Raw genomic sequence first — 17,238 nt, 5'->3', positions numbered from 1 at the left:
AAATCAAATAGAATTAGGTAAGTTGAAGAAACAGTCATTTATCAATTAGAAGTTAGTCTGTCCATGATAAACTAAGTAAGCATTCATCTCTTATTCCCACTCTATACTGCATTTTATTGAAATGACTTCTCACTTTTTATTTTTGGTGGGAGTAAGCCTGTCTTTTCAGGAAAGTCTAGAATTGGTTGTTACGTAATTCTTCTATTTTTCTATGTTGTTGTTGTCAACACCCACTCTGGGATGGTGCCTATTCATTTGTAGTCTTTGTGTCGGAAGTTTCCAATATGGTGCAGGGGCATTCTCTACAGAAGGACATTTCAGAATCAGTTGGGAGATTGTTTTCAAACAATGTATTTTCTTGGCATCTCTCCACCCAAACTGCTACAATAGTGAGTCACTGTCTCTGGTAGGAATGTGTCATATCCTTCCAGTATGATAAAATGGAAAAGACATTGAGTATTTGCTCTAGATCAAGAACCTTTTTTTTTTTTTTTTTAATTTCCTAATTCAAGACATTCATTTAACACTCACTATGTGGGGCTTTTTCAGGCCAAATAAAGATTGCATTTCAATGCAGATGGTAGCCCCCCATTCCAGTAGGAAGTTACAACTGCACTGAGGAAGCAAGACAGCTAGGCAGGGGCAAGAATAGAGACAAAAAGGCAATGCAAGCAAAAGCAGGTACTTTAAAGTGGAAGAAACACGAGAAAGTAGAACATAGAGTGTGCTCAGGCTAATCATTGTCAACAAGTTGGATAAAAGAATAATAGATAAAGAGATGGGTGAACCTCGGGAACAAGCCAATACCCGTGCAAGTGGTTAAAAGTAGACTGTTCTGCTGAAATACCAGAGCTGGTCTGGGGATGAGTGAGTGTCAGGATGGTAAAATCGCCGGCCAGTGTAGCCAAATGCTACACTGAGGGGAACAAGCACTCTAGGTTTTTGAATAAAGAATGACTTGAAATAAATATACTTGAGAAAGATTGTGTTTTCAGGGCTACAGAGAAAGCAAGACCATAGGTTTTGTGCTACTTTAATAACCAAAGCAATTATTCAGGAGTAACGTATTGTTATGATTTTAACATCCTTATGCCATATTGGAAATCATAGCATATGATTCTTACCTTTCTATCTGGTACGAGAGAGGGCAAATTTTAATCAGATCATGGTTGGAAGTCAACTGAATTAATCTAAAAGCTCAATGTTTAAGAGGTCCAACTATGACATTTGATGGACCATAAGTCAAACCTATCCTCTGACCTAGTACATTAATCTTTAAAAACCTGTATGCCCTTTGTAAGCTTTGGCTTGATGATCATCATAATTGTAGTAGTTAATACATAAGTAGTTAATACATAATGATATCATAATGGTAGTAGTTAATACGTAAGGTTCTTTGAGTATTAAATGAGATAATGCCTGTGAATGGTTTAACACCCTTCACTGCCTGGCATTGAATGAACACACAGTTAATGTTAATTATTGTCCTTGTATTAAGCAGTTTGTGACTCAGCATATCTTTAACCCAAACATATGGTAAATGAGTGTGCTTTTCAAATGTGCTTATAGACTATATTAGAATGTAACAAGCAAAAAATATTAAAGAGCAAAATAAATATTTTCTACTTGCTTAAGATATAAAGTTCCAAATGTTTATTACTGAACAAGAAGTTTCCTCACTCAGGCAATAATTATACCCGAAGAAAGATGTACTGAGTATGCCTGTAACCATCCTGTCACATATTAATATATGCAACTGCCGCATGACGATCTCCATGTTCATGTCTGCCATAGAAAGTCATATTTTCCTGTAAAAACAACTCGGAACATGATGTGATTAACCTTTAGGTCTCCCCATCCCCTCCTCTCCAAGCCCACCTCACGCATGGCCTATGCTTCCTACTCATGTTCAGCCATCTGATTTCCATAACACCCACTCACTTCCACCAGCGGGCATTAGCATAACAGAGCTGTAGCCTGACTTTGATTGAAGCCAGCTTGGACTGAATACAGTATCAAAGCATAATTTAGCAGAAATCAAATCCAATTTACTGTGCATTGTATTTAAATTCTCAAAAATGCTGTTTCAAGGGAACAATACCAGACCTCTAATCTCAATTGACCTTTTCGTATTTGGGTCTACTTTCCTGGAAATCACACAACACGCTTTTCTTATAAAGCTATTGTTTTTAACTTGTAAGTATCCATTGAACACTGAATCCTACCACTGTTTTCTTCATCTCATTTCCTGTGATAGCTGTAACAATAAGGTATAATCACTTAACTGATTAAGCAACTATGTTGTTATTATATCACAACCACAAAACATTTGTCTACCACTTTTGGGTTTTAGAGAAGATATAAATATGTATTTTATAGTCTTCTCTCTTGGAAAATGCGTACAAGAATTGCCATTTCTATTCTTCTGGAGTTTATAACTCAACCTCTTTAATGCACATTGGGTTTAAATGTGTGTTTGGAATTGTCATCTTGAGGACCCAATCATGGTTTTTTTATGTTTAATGAGAGTCATCATAGAAAATCCATTTTACGTGGAGCACGCTTTGTGCTACCTTGCCGTATTGATAAACTACCACCTCTCTCCCTGCTCCCTCCCATCGGTACCATCCGCTAAGCACCGTCTTTTCAAACCATTTTCACTGCCACCTGGCAGAAAGAGTGAAAATGTGAAATGTTAGCAGAAGAATTATTGATGCAGTTTTTCACTTTAAGACCTCAAAAATAAATTCCTTCAGCTGATAGCCCTTCACAGGAGGTTGCAGTATAGATTTTGAGCAAAGAGAGACTACAGAAGTAAAAGTGATTGATACAATTTGTTTTGGTGGTCCAATTGTAAGTGACAGTAGGAAAGGAAGTACATTTTCAGACATGGAAATACTCTTGAAAAAAAAATTTTTTTTGCTTAGCTTTAAGATCTGTATTTTGTTTGTTTAATTTTTAAAATGATAAGGTGAGTCCGATTCCACCGAGAGCAATGATGCTAAAGTTCTGATGACAAGAAACTATTTGGTACTTTAGAAATAGGGTGTGTTTTTAATAACATGGAATAAAAATACAATATAAATGAAAGTCACATAAAAGAATTCTTCATAGTGTGAATAATACAAATACTGATAGTATTTTGTTAGGGGTTTTTAAAAAAAATCAATATTGGATGAAAACTCAAAAATTATGATTTCCTGGTCTTCTTAGGTCTTATCATTACTAGTAAATGTTAATTTATAATATTCAGAATTCCTTTGTCCTTTCAGAGTTCTGGTGAAATGTTTTCTTAAGGTGCTTCTATAACTAACAGTTCTCAACTGATTTTCCGCCCTAAGTTGCTATGATTTTCTTACCTCGCATCTGTGCTTTCTCTTTTAGAAAAAGCACACTTTCTAAAACATAAATCTTATTACATCTTTTTGCGTAAATATCTTTGAACAGATCTCCATAGTTTTGGGGCAAAATTTAAGCTCTTTCAGCATAAATTATCTGGCCTTAATTATATCACTTCTGCATCTCTGATTTTATTCTTTTTTTTTTTTTTAAAGATTTTATTTATTTGACACAGAGAGTGATCACAAGTAGGCAGAGAGGCAGAGAGCGAGGGGGGCAAGCAGGCTCCCTGTCGAGCAGAGAGCCCGATGTGGGCCTCCATCCCAGGACCCTGAGATCATGACCTGAGCTGAAGGCAGAGGCATAACCCACTGAGCCACCCAGGCGCCCTCTGATTTTATTCTTAAGGCCACGTACACTCCACTAACACATCCAGCCCCTCAAGTCTCTGCCTGGCGTCTGCTTCTCTCTTTCCAAGTAGCCTTACTCCTCTTCATCCAGTGAACTCTTATTTTTGCTTTAAAATACAACGCAAACATAGCTCTCTTCTTTCTTCATCATCTGGTCTATTTGCTGCTCTTCCAACCTTTCACACCCAGTACCCTCTGCTTTTTGTGTTACTATACAAACCATACTCTGCTCCATTTGTGTTTATTTACTTATTTACCTGGAAGTAACTGCAAATTTTTTTTTTTTTTTTTTTTACTTCCCATCCCTGTACCAAAGAGAATGTCTCATAATCTGTGGTCAGTCAGTGCATTTTGAATGAATAAATGAACGAATCATGTTTTCAGAAAAGTGGGGAGATAGTTGCAGTCATTTGCTAGTCCTTTTTGGGGGGCTGTGTTTTTGCAGATGGTTAAAATTGTAGGATCCAGATTCCAAAAGTGTTTTGTAAAATCACTTTTCTACTAAGAAGTTCTTAAAAATTTAAAAAATTAGGGGCGCCTGGGTGGCTCAGTGGGTTAAGCCGCTGCCTTCAGCTCAGGTCATGATCTCAGGGTCCTGGGATCGAGTCCCGCATCAGGCTCTCTGCTCAGCAGGGACCCTGCTTCCTTCTCTCTCTCTCTGCCTGCCTCTCAGTGTACTTGTAATTTCTCTCTGTCAAATAAATAAATAAAAATCTTTAAAAAAAATTAAATACAAGGAGGTATGTGCTTATGATTAAAGTGTAGATGTTAATTTTACTGAAGTAGATAGGTTGACAGATACAGAGTGAGCATAGTATGCTTAAGACTATAGAATATATTTTCATTGTTTTTTGGTGACTTCAATCAACTATTACATATTAAAAATTAACTATTACATTTTAAAATCAACTATTACATTTTAAATTATATAAAGAAGGACTGTATAGCACAAATGGGGCTCTAAGATTTTACTAACCAGGTAATATGAGCCAATTTAAATTCTTTCTAGTCCAAAGCAGTACAAATGAACAAATAAGGGATTGTGTGACTTTTATCAGACTGTTACATGATTTTATTTTTATAATGAGGAATAAGATAATTTACTCTGGCTTAGTATCCATATTGACACGAAATTTGTCTTTTATAGGATTAATAAGAAGAAGGAACTATATCTGATCTTTAAATTTTGCTTAATATGTATCATTTTCCTTGGATATTAGAGAGAATAGAGACCAATCTTAAGCCTTTTTTGGTATAAATAATCTGGTGGTTTCATATCCTCCCTGAAAAATGGACATTGCAGTGTTTTAAGAGTTGTTCCCAAAGTAATTTTGTAACATTGATTTAATCTATCATTCCTATTAGAAAACAGGGAACAAAAATCAATGTATCTGCTGATTCAGTGAAATTGTGTAGAAATAACAAGAAGATTGTAAGAAGCAAGTAATCTCCTGAAAATGCGAGGCAACATAAACCACATTCTGTTCAAATAGATTCATAAATCTGGCTTCTCCATCCCGTTAGACTGAGTCTACTGTTATCTATAGTTATAGAAGAAAATTTCACTTAGTAGATTTATCCCTGCTGTCCCTGGGGGATGTGTTGAATGGGTTGAGTTAGGAGGCAGAACACTACAAACTAAGTCACTGCAAATCTCAGTGAATTTAAAAAAAAAATAATGCTGCTGCTGTTTCTATACTGCATTCTTATAAGCGTTAGCTCTTGGCTATATGTTTGAGGCTACCCTCCATTGACTTTGTTCTTGGACCTGCTCTTGTGTACTCCCAAAGGGCTGAAAGAATTCTGGGTAAAGACTTCAACCGAACGTCATTTATTGTTCTAATTCTTCAGAGTTCAAATTTTAGGATGGTTCCCATGGCCAGCAGCTTTTAGAAATTAGAGTTGACTTTAAACTTTTTTTCGTCCTCCATTTTCTAGCAGGAGCGATGATTTAAAGTGTAAACAGATGATGAGAAAAGTCATGGAATAAAATTGCTGTTTTCTTGTCAACGAGAGTGGGTTTCAGTGTGAAGAAGATGTCCTTGTGAAAACTAACAGTTATACTGTCTAGGGTCTTTCACTTGGCTCCCACTTTAAACTTGAACTTTCTCAGTATTCTTACCCTCCCCCGATCCCTTTAGTTTCTTTTCTATTGGAGTTCCTCATGCCTAGGTTTCATTATCTGTGCCTACATCATTTCCCTCATCTTCCCACCAGAGTTCCTATTTTACTGACTGATCTGCCTCCCTCACAATCCATACTATCTTCATTAGAGGGCTAAGATTTCCAATGATTTTGCTTTGCATCTGTCCCTTCTTAGTTTAGAAAGAACTTGAACAAAATCCCCACTCTGGTTTCTCAGGACTTTCTTAAGCCACATCCAAATCTATGTTTTTCAGCCCATGATGTTTATGCAACCGAGACCCTTCATTTCTGCCAGATTACACACTGTATGCTAGATGTGTTCTTGCTTCTTGCACTTTGCTCAGTAAGCTCCTTGCTTGGATTATGTTCATTTTTCCACTTACCTAAACGCTGCCCTTTCCTCAAAGTCCCTGTAATGTGTATTTTCTGCTTAAAGCCTTTCACAGCTGCCATAACACGAAGGGATCCTTTTCTCCTGAAGTCCCGTCACATTTCTTACATGTACTATGATTGAAAGGTTCCTATGCTGTACTCTGAAACATGTCTATCATTGAACTTAGCATAGTCTTAGGTAATTGTATTACCTTGCTTTTGCTGTTGTCATCATCACATTTTGTTTCCCATTAGTTTGTGAGTTCCTTGAAGACTGCAGGATAGATATATATATATATTTTTTATCTCTGTATCCTCGTGTCCAGTAAGGGAACATAGCAATTGTCTGACTAATGCTTATTTATCTAAATGAAATGAATTAAGTATAATCAACCACTTTCAAACATGTCATTATATCGTTAGTTATCTTTGTATGTAATTCCCAGTTCATAATTCTTTGATGTCTTCAACACTTTAATTCGCAAATTCCAGAATATAAGCACTTTGAGGATAGGGATCATATTCTAAGGTTTCTGGTTTGCCTGCACGTAGAACAATGTCTTATAAATATTACAGGAATGGTCAATATCTGTGAGTAGACTAATTTCAGAGGAAGGAGTATTTTGTAATTGTGTAATGAAGGGATTCTTTTTCACCTTTATCTATTCAAATCGCAAAACCAAATTGGGAAACCATATTTTTCTTTAAAAGACATTAGAATATCATGAAAAATCTATTTTCCTTAGCAAATATAAGGGTTACAGGATTATTATGTACAACATTTAGGAAGTATCTACTAATAAGTTTTCTTTTCCTTACATTTGATAGAGAGTGCTTTTCCCCTTTCCCCACTGTGTTTTGAAAAATGCCTTAAAAAATAGAAAAAAAAAAACATTAAAAACTGTGGTTTCTGTCTGGCTCTGAGTAGTCCATCTAGTACCAGATTTTCCCTTTGATATCTATTTCTTTGTCAGTGGTTGATATTTATACACTTTCTTTCCTTTTAAATTATAGCTCCTCCACAGTTTGTGGTTAGGCCAAGAGATCAGATTGTTGCTCAAGGTCGAACAGTGACATTTCCCTGTGAAACTAAAGGAAATCCACAGCCAGCTGTTTTTTGGCAAAAAGAAGGCAGCCAGGTGAGTGTGAACCTTGACTGCTTTTCTGAAATCTCTGAACTCTTCCTGTCTCTGGTGCTTCTCAAAGTTTGTCTCGCCTTTCGTGTTATCGATGTTGAATATATTTTATTTCTAAAAAAGAGAACAATTAAGTCTAAATAAGTGAGGTCTGGATATTCTAATAGAGTGTTCTGTATTTTCCACTGTTAATATCCAAAATTCTGTATTTTACATAGAATAGATACAACTCAGTGTAACTAAATCATCTTAAAAAGCCTGATTAAAACCTCCATAGCTATTAAAATCTCTGAACAGAAAAATAATTTTACTTTCTGGCAGCAGGCTACATTGGGATTATAAAATGAGTTTCTACGTATAAAATGTTTAGAATATCCTACGTACATGTAAACCAGTCAAACAATATTTCCATTATCAATACATCTAGAAGCCAGTTGCAATCCTTGTTCACAGAGAGATATTATAAATGCCTTTGTTTTATCATTAATTTAAGGATACTTCCATTTAAGAGTATTTAGTTCCATCATCCCGTCTGGATTCGTTCACAATGGGGTGAGATAGGAAATAACACATCATATACCAGAAGGCATCAGCATTTGCCTGGTCTTTGCTCTGCCCTAATTTGTCCACTTAAGACCCTCTGTGGGTAGCATGGCCTTTCTGACTCTGTTCAAAGTCAATTGGATATACTTTTTTTTTCCCACGTTGGCAGTGTCCAACTTGGACAAGCACTTGGCCTCTAGGTTCTCAGGCAATGAATGGAATTTCCAGCTTAAACCGAAAACTGTTCTTTGCCTGAGAGCTTATCAGCGCATTCCTGAAGGACCTAGAGATATTTTTATTGTAGTGTTCCCAGAACCAACTTTCAGGAGGCATATAGTTCACAGGAAGAGACCTCAGCACCCTCTGTTGTTAGTCCACATTCTGGAAGAATTTCCTGGGGAATAATGAAAACCTAATGGTTTAAGAGTTTTAAGTTTTAATGGTTTTTAAGAGTCCCAGGAAATCTAAAAACTTTACCAGGGATGGGAAAATTTTTAAACTATATTAAAAGAACCTGTTGATCAGAATTTATGTATGATTATCTGGGTAGAAAGGCATCAGGAGGAGCATCTGGGTGGCTCAGTTGGTTAAGTGTCTGCCTTTGGCTCAGGGCACGATCCCAAGATTCTGGGATCGAGCCCCACATGGGGCTCCCTGCTCAGCTGGGAGTCTGCTTCTCCTGCTCTCTCTGCTGTTCCCCCTGCTTGTGCTTTCTCTCTCCCTCAAATAAACAGAATCTTAAAAAAAATAAAAAGAAAGAAAGAAAGAAAGAAAGAAAGAAAGAAAGAAAGAAAGGAAGGAAGGAAGAAAGAAAGAAAGAAAGAAAGAAAGGCATCAGGAAGTTCCCCCTTTGTCCTCATCTTCATACTATCATTCAGGCCCAGGCTGCCAGGACCTGAGGTCTCCCGCTGCCCAGACAGTAATGCCCAGCACCAAGGAGAGATTCAACACCACTCTGGTCACCTCTGCCCCAAGACCCACACAGCACCTGAGAAGGCTGGGATGGGTGAATGCTGGCGAGCTCCGGTAGCTCGAAAGGACTTTTTCTCTTGCCCGCAGCTCTTTCCCTCCACCCACCCTGGCTGCTTTGGGATCCATCAAAGTCACGCCTGCAAGCCACTGATAGGAAATGTAATGATTTGAATATATTACTTTTTATCAATTTTATAAATATAATATCTGAAGCAATTGGATTGTTGCAAATTTACACTTTAAATCTGTGTATTGAAAATAATAAATAAATAAATAAATAAATCCATGTATTGAGTGAAATTCCATCATCCCATCTCATTACTATATCAATACAGCTGTATCATGTGTAAATCACATGCCCTAAAATAGCTCTGGGTTGACATAAGATATTGGATAACGTGTATTGGACCTGTGGCCCCATAAACATGGTATTTACATATGCTACATTCTGCTTTAATGGTTTTTGAAGATAATCAAATTGGCATTAAAGAACTTCTTTTTCTGTTTTTTTGTTTGTTTGTTTTGTTTTGATAAAGTGGCAGGTAATTCCAGAGTTATCAGTCTCTGGAGAAAATTCTAGTTAGGTAATTTGATTTGATTATAATCTTAGGTCTGGTTTTCTTTCCTTCATGTATCTCACTTGCATCGGAGAGAGGGGGGCAGAGAGAGAGAGGGAGACAGAGAGAGACTGTGAATAAGAACAAAAGAGAATTGCCTGAGGAAATTGTAAAGTTTCAAATTATGAATTAGAATATTAGGAAAAATAAATCGGTCTTACTGTCTCCAGTATCCAATTTTTACAGTGATCTATGACTCTCCATCAGTAGAGAGAGTTAAGAGCCTGGACTTAATGGTCCATATTCCTCAATATGTGCTGATAATGCCAATTAGCACTAATAGGACACCTAGGCACTTGAAGGCGAGAAGAGCTCTATAGAATTCCTGGGTTTTGCTTGTAATCCATTTTCTTGTGCCTGTGTCACACAAGCCGCGAATAAAGATGATGGGTTAACCTCAATCATATGCCATTTTCCATGTCAACGAATCATTTAGAAGGTGGACTGATATTACATTGTAGAGGAAGAGATCCCAGAGAGAATTAAGTCCATCTGATGTATTAGTGCTATGTAAATGAGTATTCTAATGGCTAATTGTAGGAAAGTGCATACTTTGAGTTATTGTATCATTTTCAAGTGGCTTTAAAATTTAGACCCTTCTCTTTTAGATGGTTTATTTCAGTAATATATTTGGATTCCACATGAGAATTAGCTTGTTCTCATATTGTTTCCTATGCATGAAAATGTCTAGCCTTATATAGTAATACAAGTTTTATAGGAGGCAATAGCATTTTGAAATTATATTCCTGACATGCTTGCAAACATCACTTCTTTTAGAAAGGGCTTAATAACACGGTAATGTTTATGTAAAGTGGGCTTATAGTGTCACACTCAAATCTAATAAAGTGGACATCCATCATGTTGCAATAAAGAGAAGAGCTTCTAATTAAAGTAGGACATCATTCGCAGGATTAAAGTCATTTAGCGTAATTGAAAAGTGTTAATACCCTATTTTATCCTCTTCCATTGGTATTACTTCAAGGGTAAAAACATTTTAAGGTGAAAATGTGTCTTATGCCTTTAATTGAATGTTATTACCTCCTGATTGTAACGTATTGAAACTGTTTAATTACAAACCTGAAAAATTAATTACTATGTTGAGGAACAGATCCCAGAGGGTTATAATGTTCTTTTTTGTAAGTAAATACAACATAAAAATTGATATGTTCTTATTTATAATCCAACTTGGAAACATACCTCAATATGATTTGTTATACCCAGATGTTTTTCTTAATTGAACAACAGTAAAGCAACATAGGTCACCCAAGTTAACATTACTGCTCTCATACAGGAACTTTCGAAATTTTACGTTTGGGCTGCTTGTATTTAATGTGAGGTGTATTGTAAAGTAATTTTTCATAGAAAAGAAAGTCATATTGTGAAATTCTTTAAGGGCACATGCACACCTCAGAAACATTTGGCATCTTCTCTTTATTTTCAATGATTTGCTTCATCTTGCATAGATGGTAATATTTCTACCTAGCTCCTTTCAAAGCTATTACAATCTGCAGAAATTTTGTAGCAGGAGTAGATTTGACTGTCTCTTTCTGTCAGTCCCAGCCACACACTAAGAAATTCAGATAATTACGAAATTATTAAGAAATTAATAAGAAATTCAGATAATTACATCAAGTATTCAGAATGATTAGTGGAAACTCTATTTTGCATTTCTTAGTGATGTGCAGTTTATAAAACACGAGCATAGTTAATGTTACAGTCCCCGTTATCACAGTGTTTGGTGAGTCACATGAGCATTGTCAGGCCCATTTTACAGATGAGGAAATCATGTTTCAAAGATATTAAGTAACTGGCAGTAAGTCAGGGAGAAAGTAAAGGCTTAAGGTAAAGATCCAGGGGTTTTATTTTTTTATTTTTATTTTTTCTTATTTTTTTACAAGAGTTTACTTATTTGAGAGAGAGAGAGTATGTGTGTGCACACACAAGAGGGGGAGGTTCAAAGGGAGACAGATTAGCAGACTCCCCGATAAGCAGGGAGCCCTGCGCATGGCTTGATCCAAAGACCCCAAGATCATGACCTGAGCAGAAGGCAGAAACTTAACTGACGGAGCCACCCTGGTGCCCCAAGATCCATGGTTTTTAGATGACTATTCCTTCAGACTTCAGAAGACAGGCTGACTTCTTAAGGCATATTATTTTTCCATGATTTGGAGAAAGTTTCCCAGTGAAATTCACTATGTGGCATTTAATCATTTCAAGACCATATTTTTAGAAATAGGTATTTTCTTTTTCCTACCATATCACAGTAATTATAATAGCTATTGTTAATGTATTTTTCCTTCTATGTGGGAAAGATATTGATGAGATTGTGTTTCTTTCACAGAACTTGCTTTTTCCAAATCAACCTCAGCAACCCAACAGTAGATGCTCTGTTTCGCCAACTGGAGACCTCACAATTACCAACATTCAGCGCTCAGATGCGGGTTACTATATCTGCCAGGCCCTAACTGTGGCAGGAAGCATTTTAGCGAAAGCTCAACTGGAAGTTACTGATGGTGCGGTATTATTATTAGATTTGTCTTTGGAAAATAATAATTTTTATTTCAAGATCCATATTAACCAAGTGAAATTTTCTGAGTTGCTAAATGTGTAAATGAATGCTTATCTTCTAAGTTTGAATCTAGGTAAAAATAACATTGTTAATAGTTTCTAATTCTACAGGTACTGTTCCAAAGAAAAATATCAAAGACTGTCTATTTTATTTTTAAAAATACAGAGATTCTTTATTTTAAAGAAATGACCTCACATTCCCAGTGTATAGATATGTCATCTGTATATTTTTTAGTTTTATGCTGACATGATTGCTTCTAATGGATATTAATAATTTTATTTCATTAAAGAAGGAAAAGATATCATCTTTAATATTAGGGGAAACAGAGATGAGTTCTTAGTTAGCTAATCACATTATGACATCCTATGACTTTTTAATTATTCATTCGCTAAATTAAATTAAATAGCTTCCAAACTACTGATGGATGCTAAAATTGTTGGGGGATTTTTATTTGCACATTATGTACTATAAATCATAGCTGAGACACCTACATTTATAGTGATTGTTGAAAAGAATGTAAAGATCTCCATAATCTGTTTTTATTTCCCCAAGAGCTTATTTGTCGCCCTTGGTAGGTAGGAAACTTGAGATATTTTGTGAGTTTCCGAGCACAATTTTATCCGTGTTGTTTGATGTCTTAAACTAAAAATTCTCTCTTGTTCTCTTATGTTTGTGAGGTTTGTGGGGCTTTTGTTTTCCCTTGATGCTGGTTTCTGAGATCTAAGAACTCTGTTTTGTGACCTCTCTGATTCTTTTCCTTCTCTGCTCAAGAAATATGGTGCACTTTTATGCTATTCAAATTTACATATGGATTAAATGGTTATTTAAAATTAATACAAAGGAAATATTTTTTAATGTCTGTCCGTGGTGTTGCCTGATTCAGCACCATGTCAAGAATAGGAATAAATGGAACAGACAAACATTGACTGTAGGAACATTGAGTCGTTAATGGCCATACCTGCTGATGTTGCAGAAATTTTACTGCCATGGAACTGAAAGAAGTCAGGTTCAAGGGTAACAGTGCTAAGAAATTCTTTCTTTAGATGGGCAATATCTTTGATCCTTCATATCTATGTATTTTTTAAAAGAAATAGAAGATAATTATTCATCTTTCTTAAGTCCTTATGCTTTCTACACTTAGCAAAAATGTCCAGATATATATACACTGGGAAAAGAAGATATTCTGGCCAGAGCCTAAGTTATTTTCTGTATAGGAGAATAAAACAGTCTATGTTTAATAATGAAAACCTCTATTGTAACCTAGTTGCTTATATTATTTTACGAAAGACAGACTCTAAAATATTTCTAAATAAATAAATTGTTATGGGAAAAGGCAAACCATATTTATAAGAAATGAAATTGATGAATTAGAAGAGCCAGAATATATGACAGATTCGCAGGGTTATTTCTGATGCAATGAAAGGAAAACTTTTGTTTTGAGAACTTGTGTTGGTTGATGATATAATCTCACAAAACAGTAGTTATTCCAGCTTTGTTTCTAAGGTCAAAATTAAAAGAGTAAAAACAAGTTTAAACCTGATAAGTGAGAGGACGGAACGGTTTGCTACAACTGGCTTGAATATTAATTCCTACATTGATTTTTACTTAAGTAAGCAATCACAAAGTCAAGATCCTTTTGCAAAAATATTGAATGAAGGTTATAGAGTTATTGATTTTGACAGGAAAGAACTCTAACTTCAAGACCTAACCCCCCCACACACACACATTATTTATTACAAATAACTCTTTCTAAATACTAACTTGGTACATTGACTTATGACTTTAGCTTCTATTCATAGTTTTGTTGAGTTTTCAGATTGGTTAACAATTTAATGGTATGTAAGCTATCATTTTCATTTGCAACATTTTTTGGAGGGTGTGACCCAGGGCAATTTAGGGCCAGTTGAAATTCCACTGTAGAATAAAAAATGTATGTCATATTCAGAGAAACAAGCAAAACACGTAGAGCAGTGTTTCTGTTGCTACATTTTTGCACTTAGACTCCTTTCTTGGAGGTATTTTTAACTCAAGTGTTCATATAAGATGAGATTGCTAATGGTGATGAAATGTTCTGTTGAGTGATAATTTTACTGATTATAGATTGAAGATGCTTCAATATACTTGAATTTCAAAATATCCTTTCAGAAGACCTTCTCATTAATTCGTTGGCACTGTTTATTTCTTCTTTCCTTCTGCTCTTTTTCTTTCAGAAAATTAGGAAATTATAATGAGAAATCTGAGTGCAACCAATAGCATCTAAAAGGACTAGAGAGAAGAAATTATTTATATATTATATTGACAACAAATGTCACACCATGATCTTATATAAATGGTTTATTGAGGATTTATAATGCATAGTTAGAGAAAACCAGGGAATTGTTCACAGATCACTGGAAACCCTAAATGTTCATTTAACCTTTAACCTCAGTGTCATGGAAACCTGCGGTCATCTTTCACCCATAACATCTTTGAAACTGAAAATTCCTTCTGGCGAGGAGATTTTCAATTACTTTATTGATCAAATTCATTAAAAAGACATTGAGCTACTCATTTGAGCAATAAAAAAGAAAGAAAGTAATTAGATGTCCTTGACAATATCTAATGATTTCAGGGATATAAAAATAAAAACAGGTTATGAGAAGTTACCTGAATTCTGTAGAGATATTTAATTTGAAAAAAAGCAGTAAGAATATTTAAAATTGAATAAATAGATTCTATTCTAGTAATGTAGACCCATTTTTCTCATTGAATTTAGAATTATTCATGTTTTGTGATATACCCCTTCAATTTTGACCCATAAAGAAAATGAATTCCACGAATATTCAGGTTGGATATCGATTGTGTAGTATGGGTCAGAATTAATATAACATTGTATTTTCACATTATCTGAAGATTATTTTATTTACTTCTAAAATGAAGAATTTGATCAAGAAAATCATGAAAGATATAGTTCTAATTTTTATAAATAATACACAAACAAAATTTCATTTTTTTAGTTTTTTATAAGGTTTTTATATGTGTGCATAGACACACATACACATTTTAATATATATTTTGATGTAGTAGTTTAGGTTGATTAGAAGTTCACTGCATCTTGACATGCACATGCAGTAGATCTATTTCATAACTCCTATTTTAAATTAAAATTGGTTGGCTTTCTCGTGGTAGGCTGTAAAGGGGCTATTTAATTTAATGTTTTTCCCCCAAAACCACAAATCCTAATAATAAAGATGCTTCATATAGATTGGGAAATAGATAATCTGGTGGACAAAGGAGATTAGAGTATTAATGAGCAAAATGACATTTTGATAAGGTACATTGTAACACACACACAAAAAAACTTTATAGATACTTTCTCCTCATTGTTGCTTAATAATCATTAAAATCCACAACTGTTTTTCCTTTCTGTGAAAGTTTTATGTTTATATGTGGTATACTTATTTTGGTAATTATATAATAAATATAATATAAATATGCATAAATATTTTGAGTAATTAACCAAAATCCATGCAACTTTTTTTAGAACTTTCTCTTAACAAAGCCTTCCTTGGACCTGGACGTGTCAGTTTTGTTATGAAGTGTTCTTCTAATGACTTCTGGATGAAAGTTTGCATCCAATTGACTCTTTCCATCATCCATTTAACTAATACTAACATGCTGCTATATTTCCTAAATCATTATGAAATACTTCCAAAGACACTGAAGATACTGCCATGAAACAATTTAATTACAAAAACACTTTCTTAAATTATTTGTTTTATTTATTTAATTTATTTTTTTAACTTAATCATGAATTGTGGAAATTTTACCCAGATGAACACAGGAATTGATATATATGTAAACACTGATTTTACATGAAAACCCTAATTTGTCATACCATAAATAGAGTATAACTAGATTACTGCTTCATTCTAAGGACTAGATAAATCCTATCACCCAGATCATAATACTGTAATCTAAGGCCCAGTGTCATAATCTTGGAAATAGTGTTTATATCTAGTAATTTAATATCAACCAACATATCATAGTCTATATATATGTACATGTATAAATATATATAGAGAGAGAGCAAGGTGCTTTGAAGGGTGAAATTATGTATTATATGTATATTTATAATGAAAACAAAGAAGAAAATTGTTTCTACCCATATGACATTCTATAGGCTTTCTTAAATATGCATGTAAGAGATAAAATGTACATTTTGTGAATAACTGCTATGAACTCTCCATATTTTTATTTTAATATGATAAATACTTTCAACAATACTATAATGTCAGAATTTATTTTATTGTCATCTACCGTAGGTAATTCAGAGTAAGTTATAAACGATAGTATGTCCTCAGTAAATATGCTGTATATATATTATAGTATGTATAGATGATAGATACATAATGGGCATAGAATATGCAGGATAAATTATAGATAATATATATGTAATATGCATCTAATACTATAATATAAATTCTGAGAAGTTAAAATATACTAAAAATATCCTTATCCTTTAGTTTTGACAGATAGACCTCCACCCATAATTCTACAAGGCCCGGCCAACCAAACACTAGCAGTAGATGGTACAGCATTACTGAAATGTAAAGCTACTGGGGATCCTCTTCCTATAATTAGCTGGTTGAAGGAGGGATTTACTTTTCTGGGTAGAGATCCAAGAGCAACTATACAAGAACAAGGAACACTGCAGATTAAGAATTTACGGGTAAGTGATGCTTGACTTGTGTTTGGGTCTTCATTTCAACGTAAGTATTGCCCTCGGGGGAAGTGGCTTTGTAAACTTAAAATCTTCCATACTAGCATAGTTGCTGTACCTTTTATTATAGGCCCTGTTATTTCTTATTTCCCTATTTCTTATTTCAAATTCATCATTTGATGAACTGATATTAGAAGGAAAGTCCTTATGTTAATGATAAGATCATAACAGAAACTTTTAATTCTTTCATTCCAACTTGTACGTATCCAATTGATAAAGCTGAAAATCTTAAACACATGAAGTTAATGATGGTAATGGGATATTTAAAGTAATTTGAAAGTGTCAGATCCTTCTGATTTACTGTCATGAACAAAGGGAGTTTGTAAAGAAATGTGGACAACTTTTGGGCACCTGGGTGGCTCAATGGATTAAG

General features: G+C 34.5%; 1 protein-coding gene across 7 annotated transcripts in view; it reads left to right on the top strand.

The window, feature by feature from the left end:
• ROBO2 (roundabout guidance receptor 2) overlaps positions 1-17,238 on the top strand; it is a 1,305,913-nt gene that overhangs the window by 1,189,035 nt on the left and 99,640 nt on the right. For all 7 annotated transcript variants that reach the window (XM_059392157.1, XM_059392155.1, XM_059392153.1 and 4 more), the window contains exons 8-10: positions 7,281-7,405; positions 11,876-12,047; positions 16,609-16,814. In XM_059392157.1, the coding sequence (XP_059248140.1) occupies positions 7,281-7,405; positions 11,876-12,047; positions 16,609-16,814 (503 nt within the window). The remainder of the gene's footprint in view (positions 1-7,280; positions 7,406-11,875; positions 12,048-16,608; positions 16,815-17,238) is intronic.

The sequence above is a fragment of the Mustela nigripes genome, chromosome 2, assembly GCF_022355385.1.
Source record: "Mustela nigripes isolate SB6536 chromosome 2, MUSNIG.SB6536, whole genome shotgun sequence".
NCBI lineage: Eukaryota > Metazoa > Chordata > Mammalia > Carnivora > Mustelidae > Mustela > Mustela nigripes.
The sequence above is the reverse complement of the archived record's forward strand: the minus strand, read 5'-3'. Positions and strand labels throughout refer to the sequence as shown.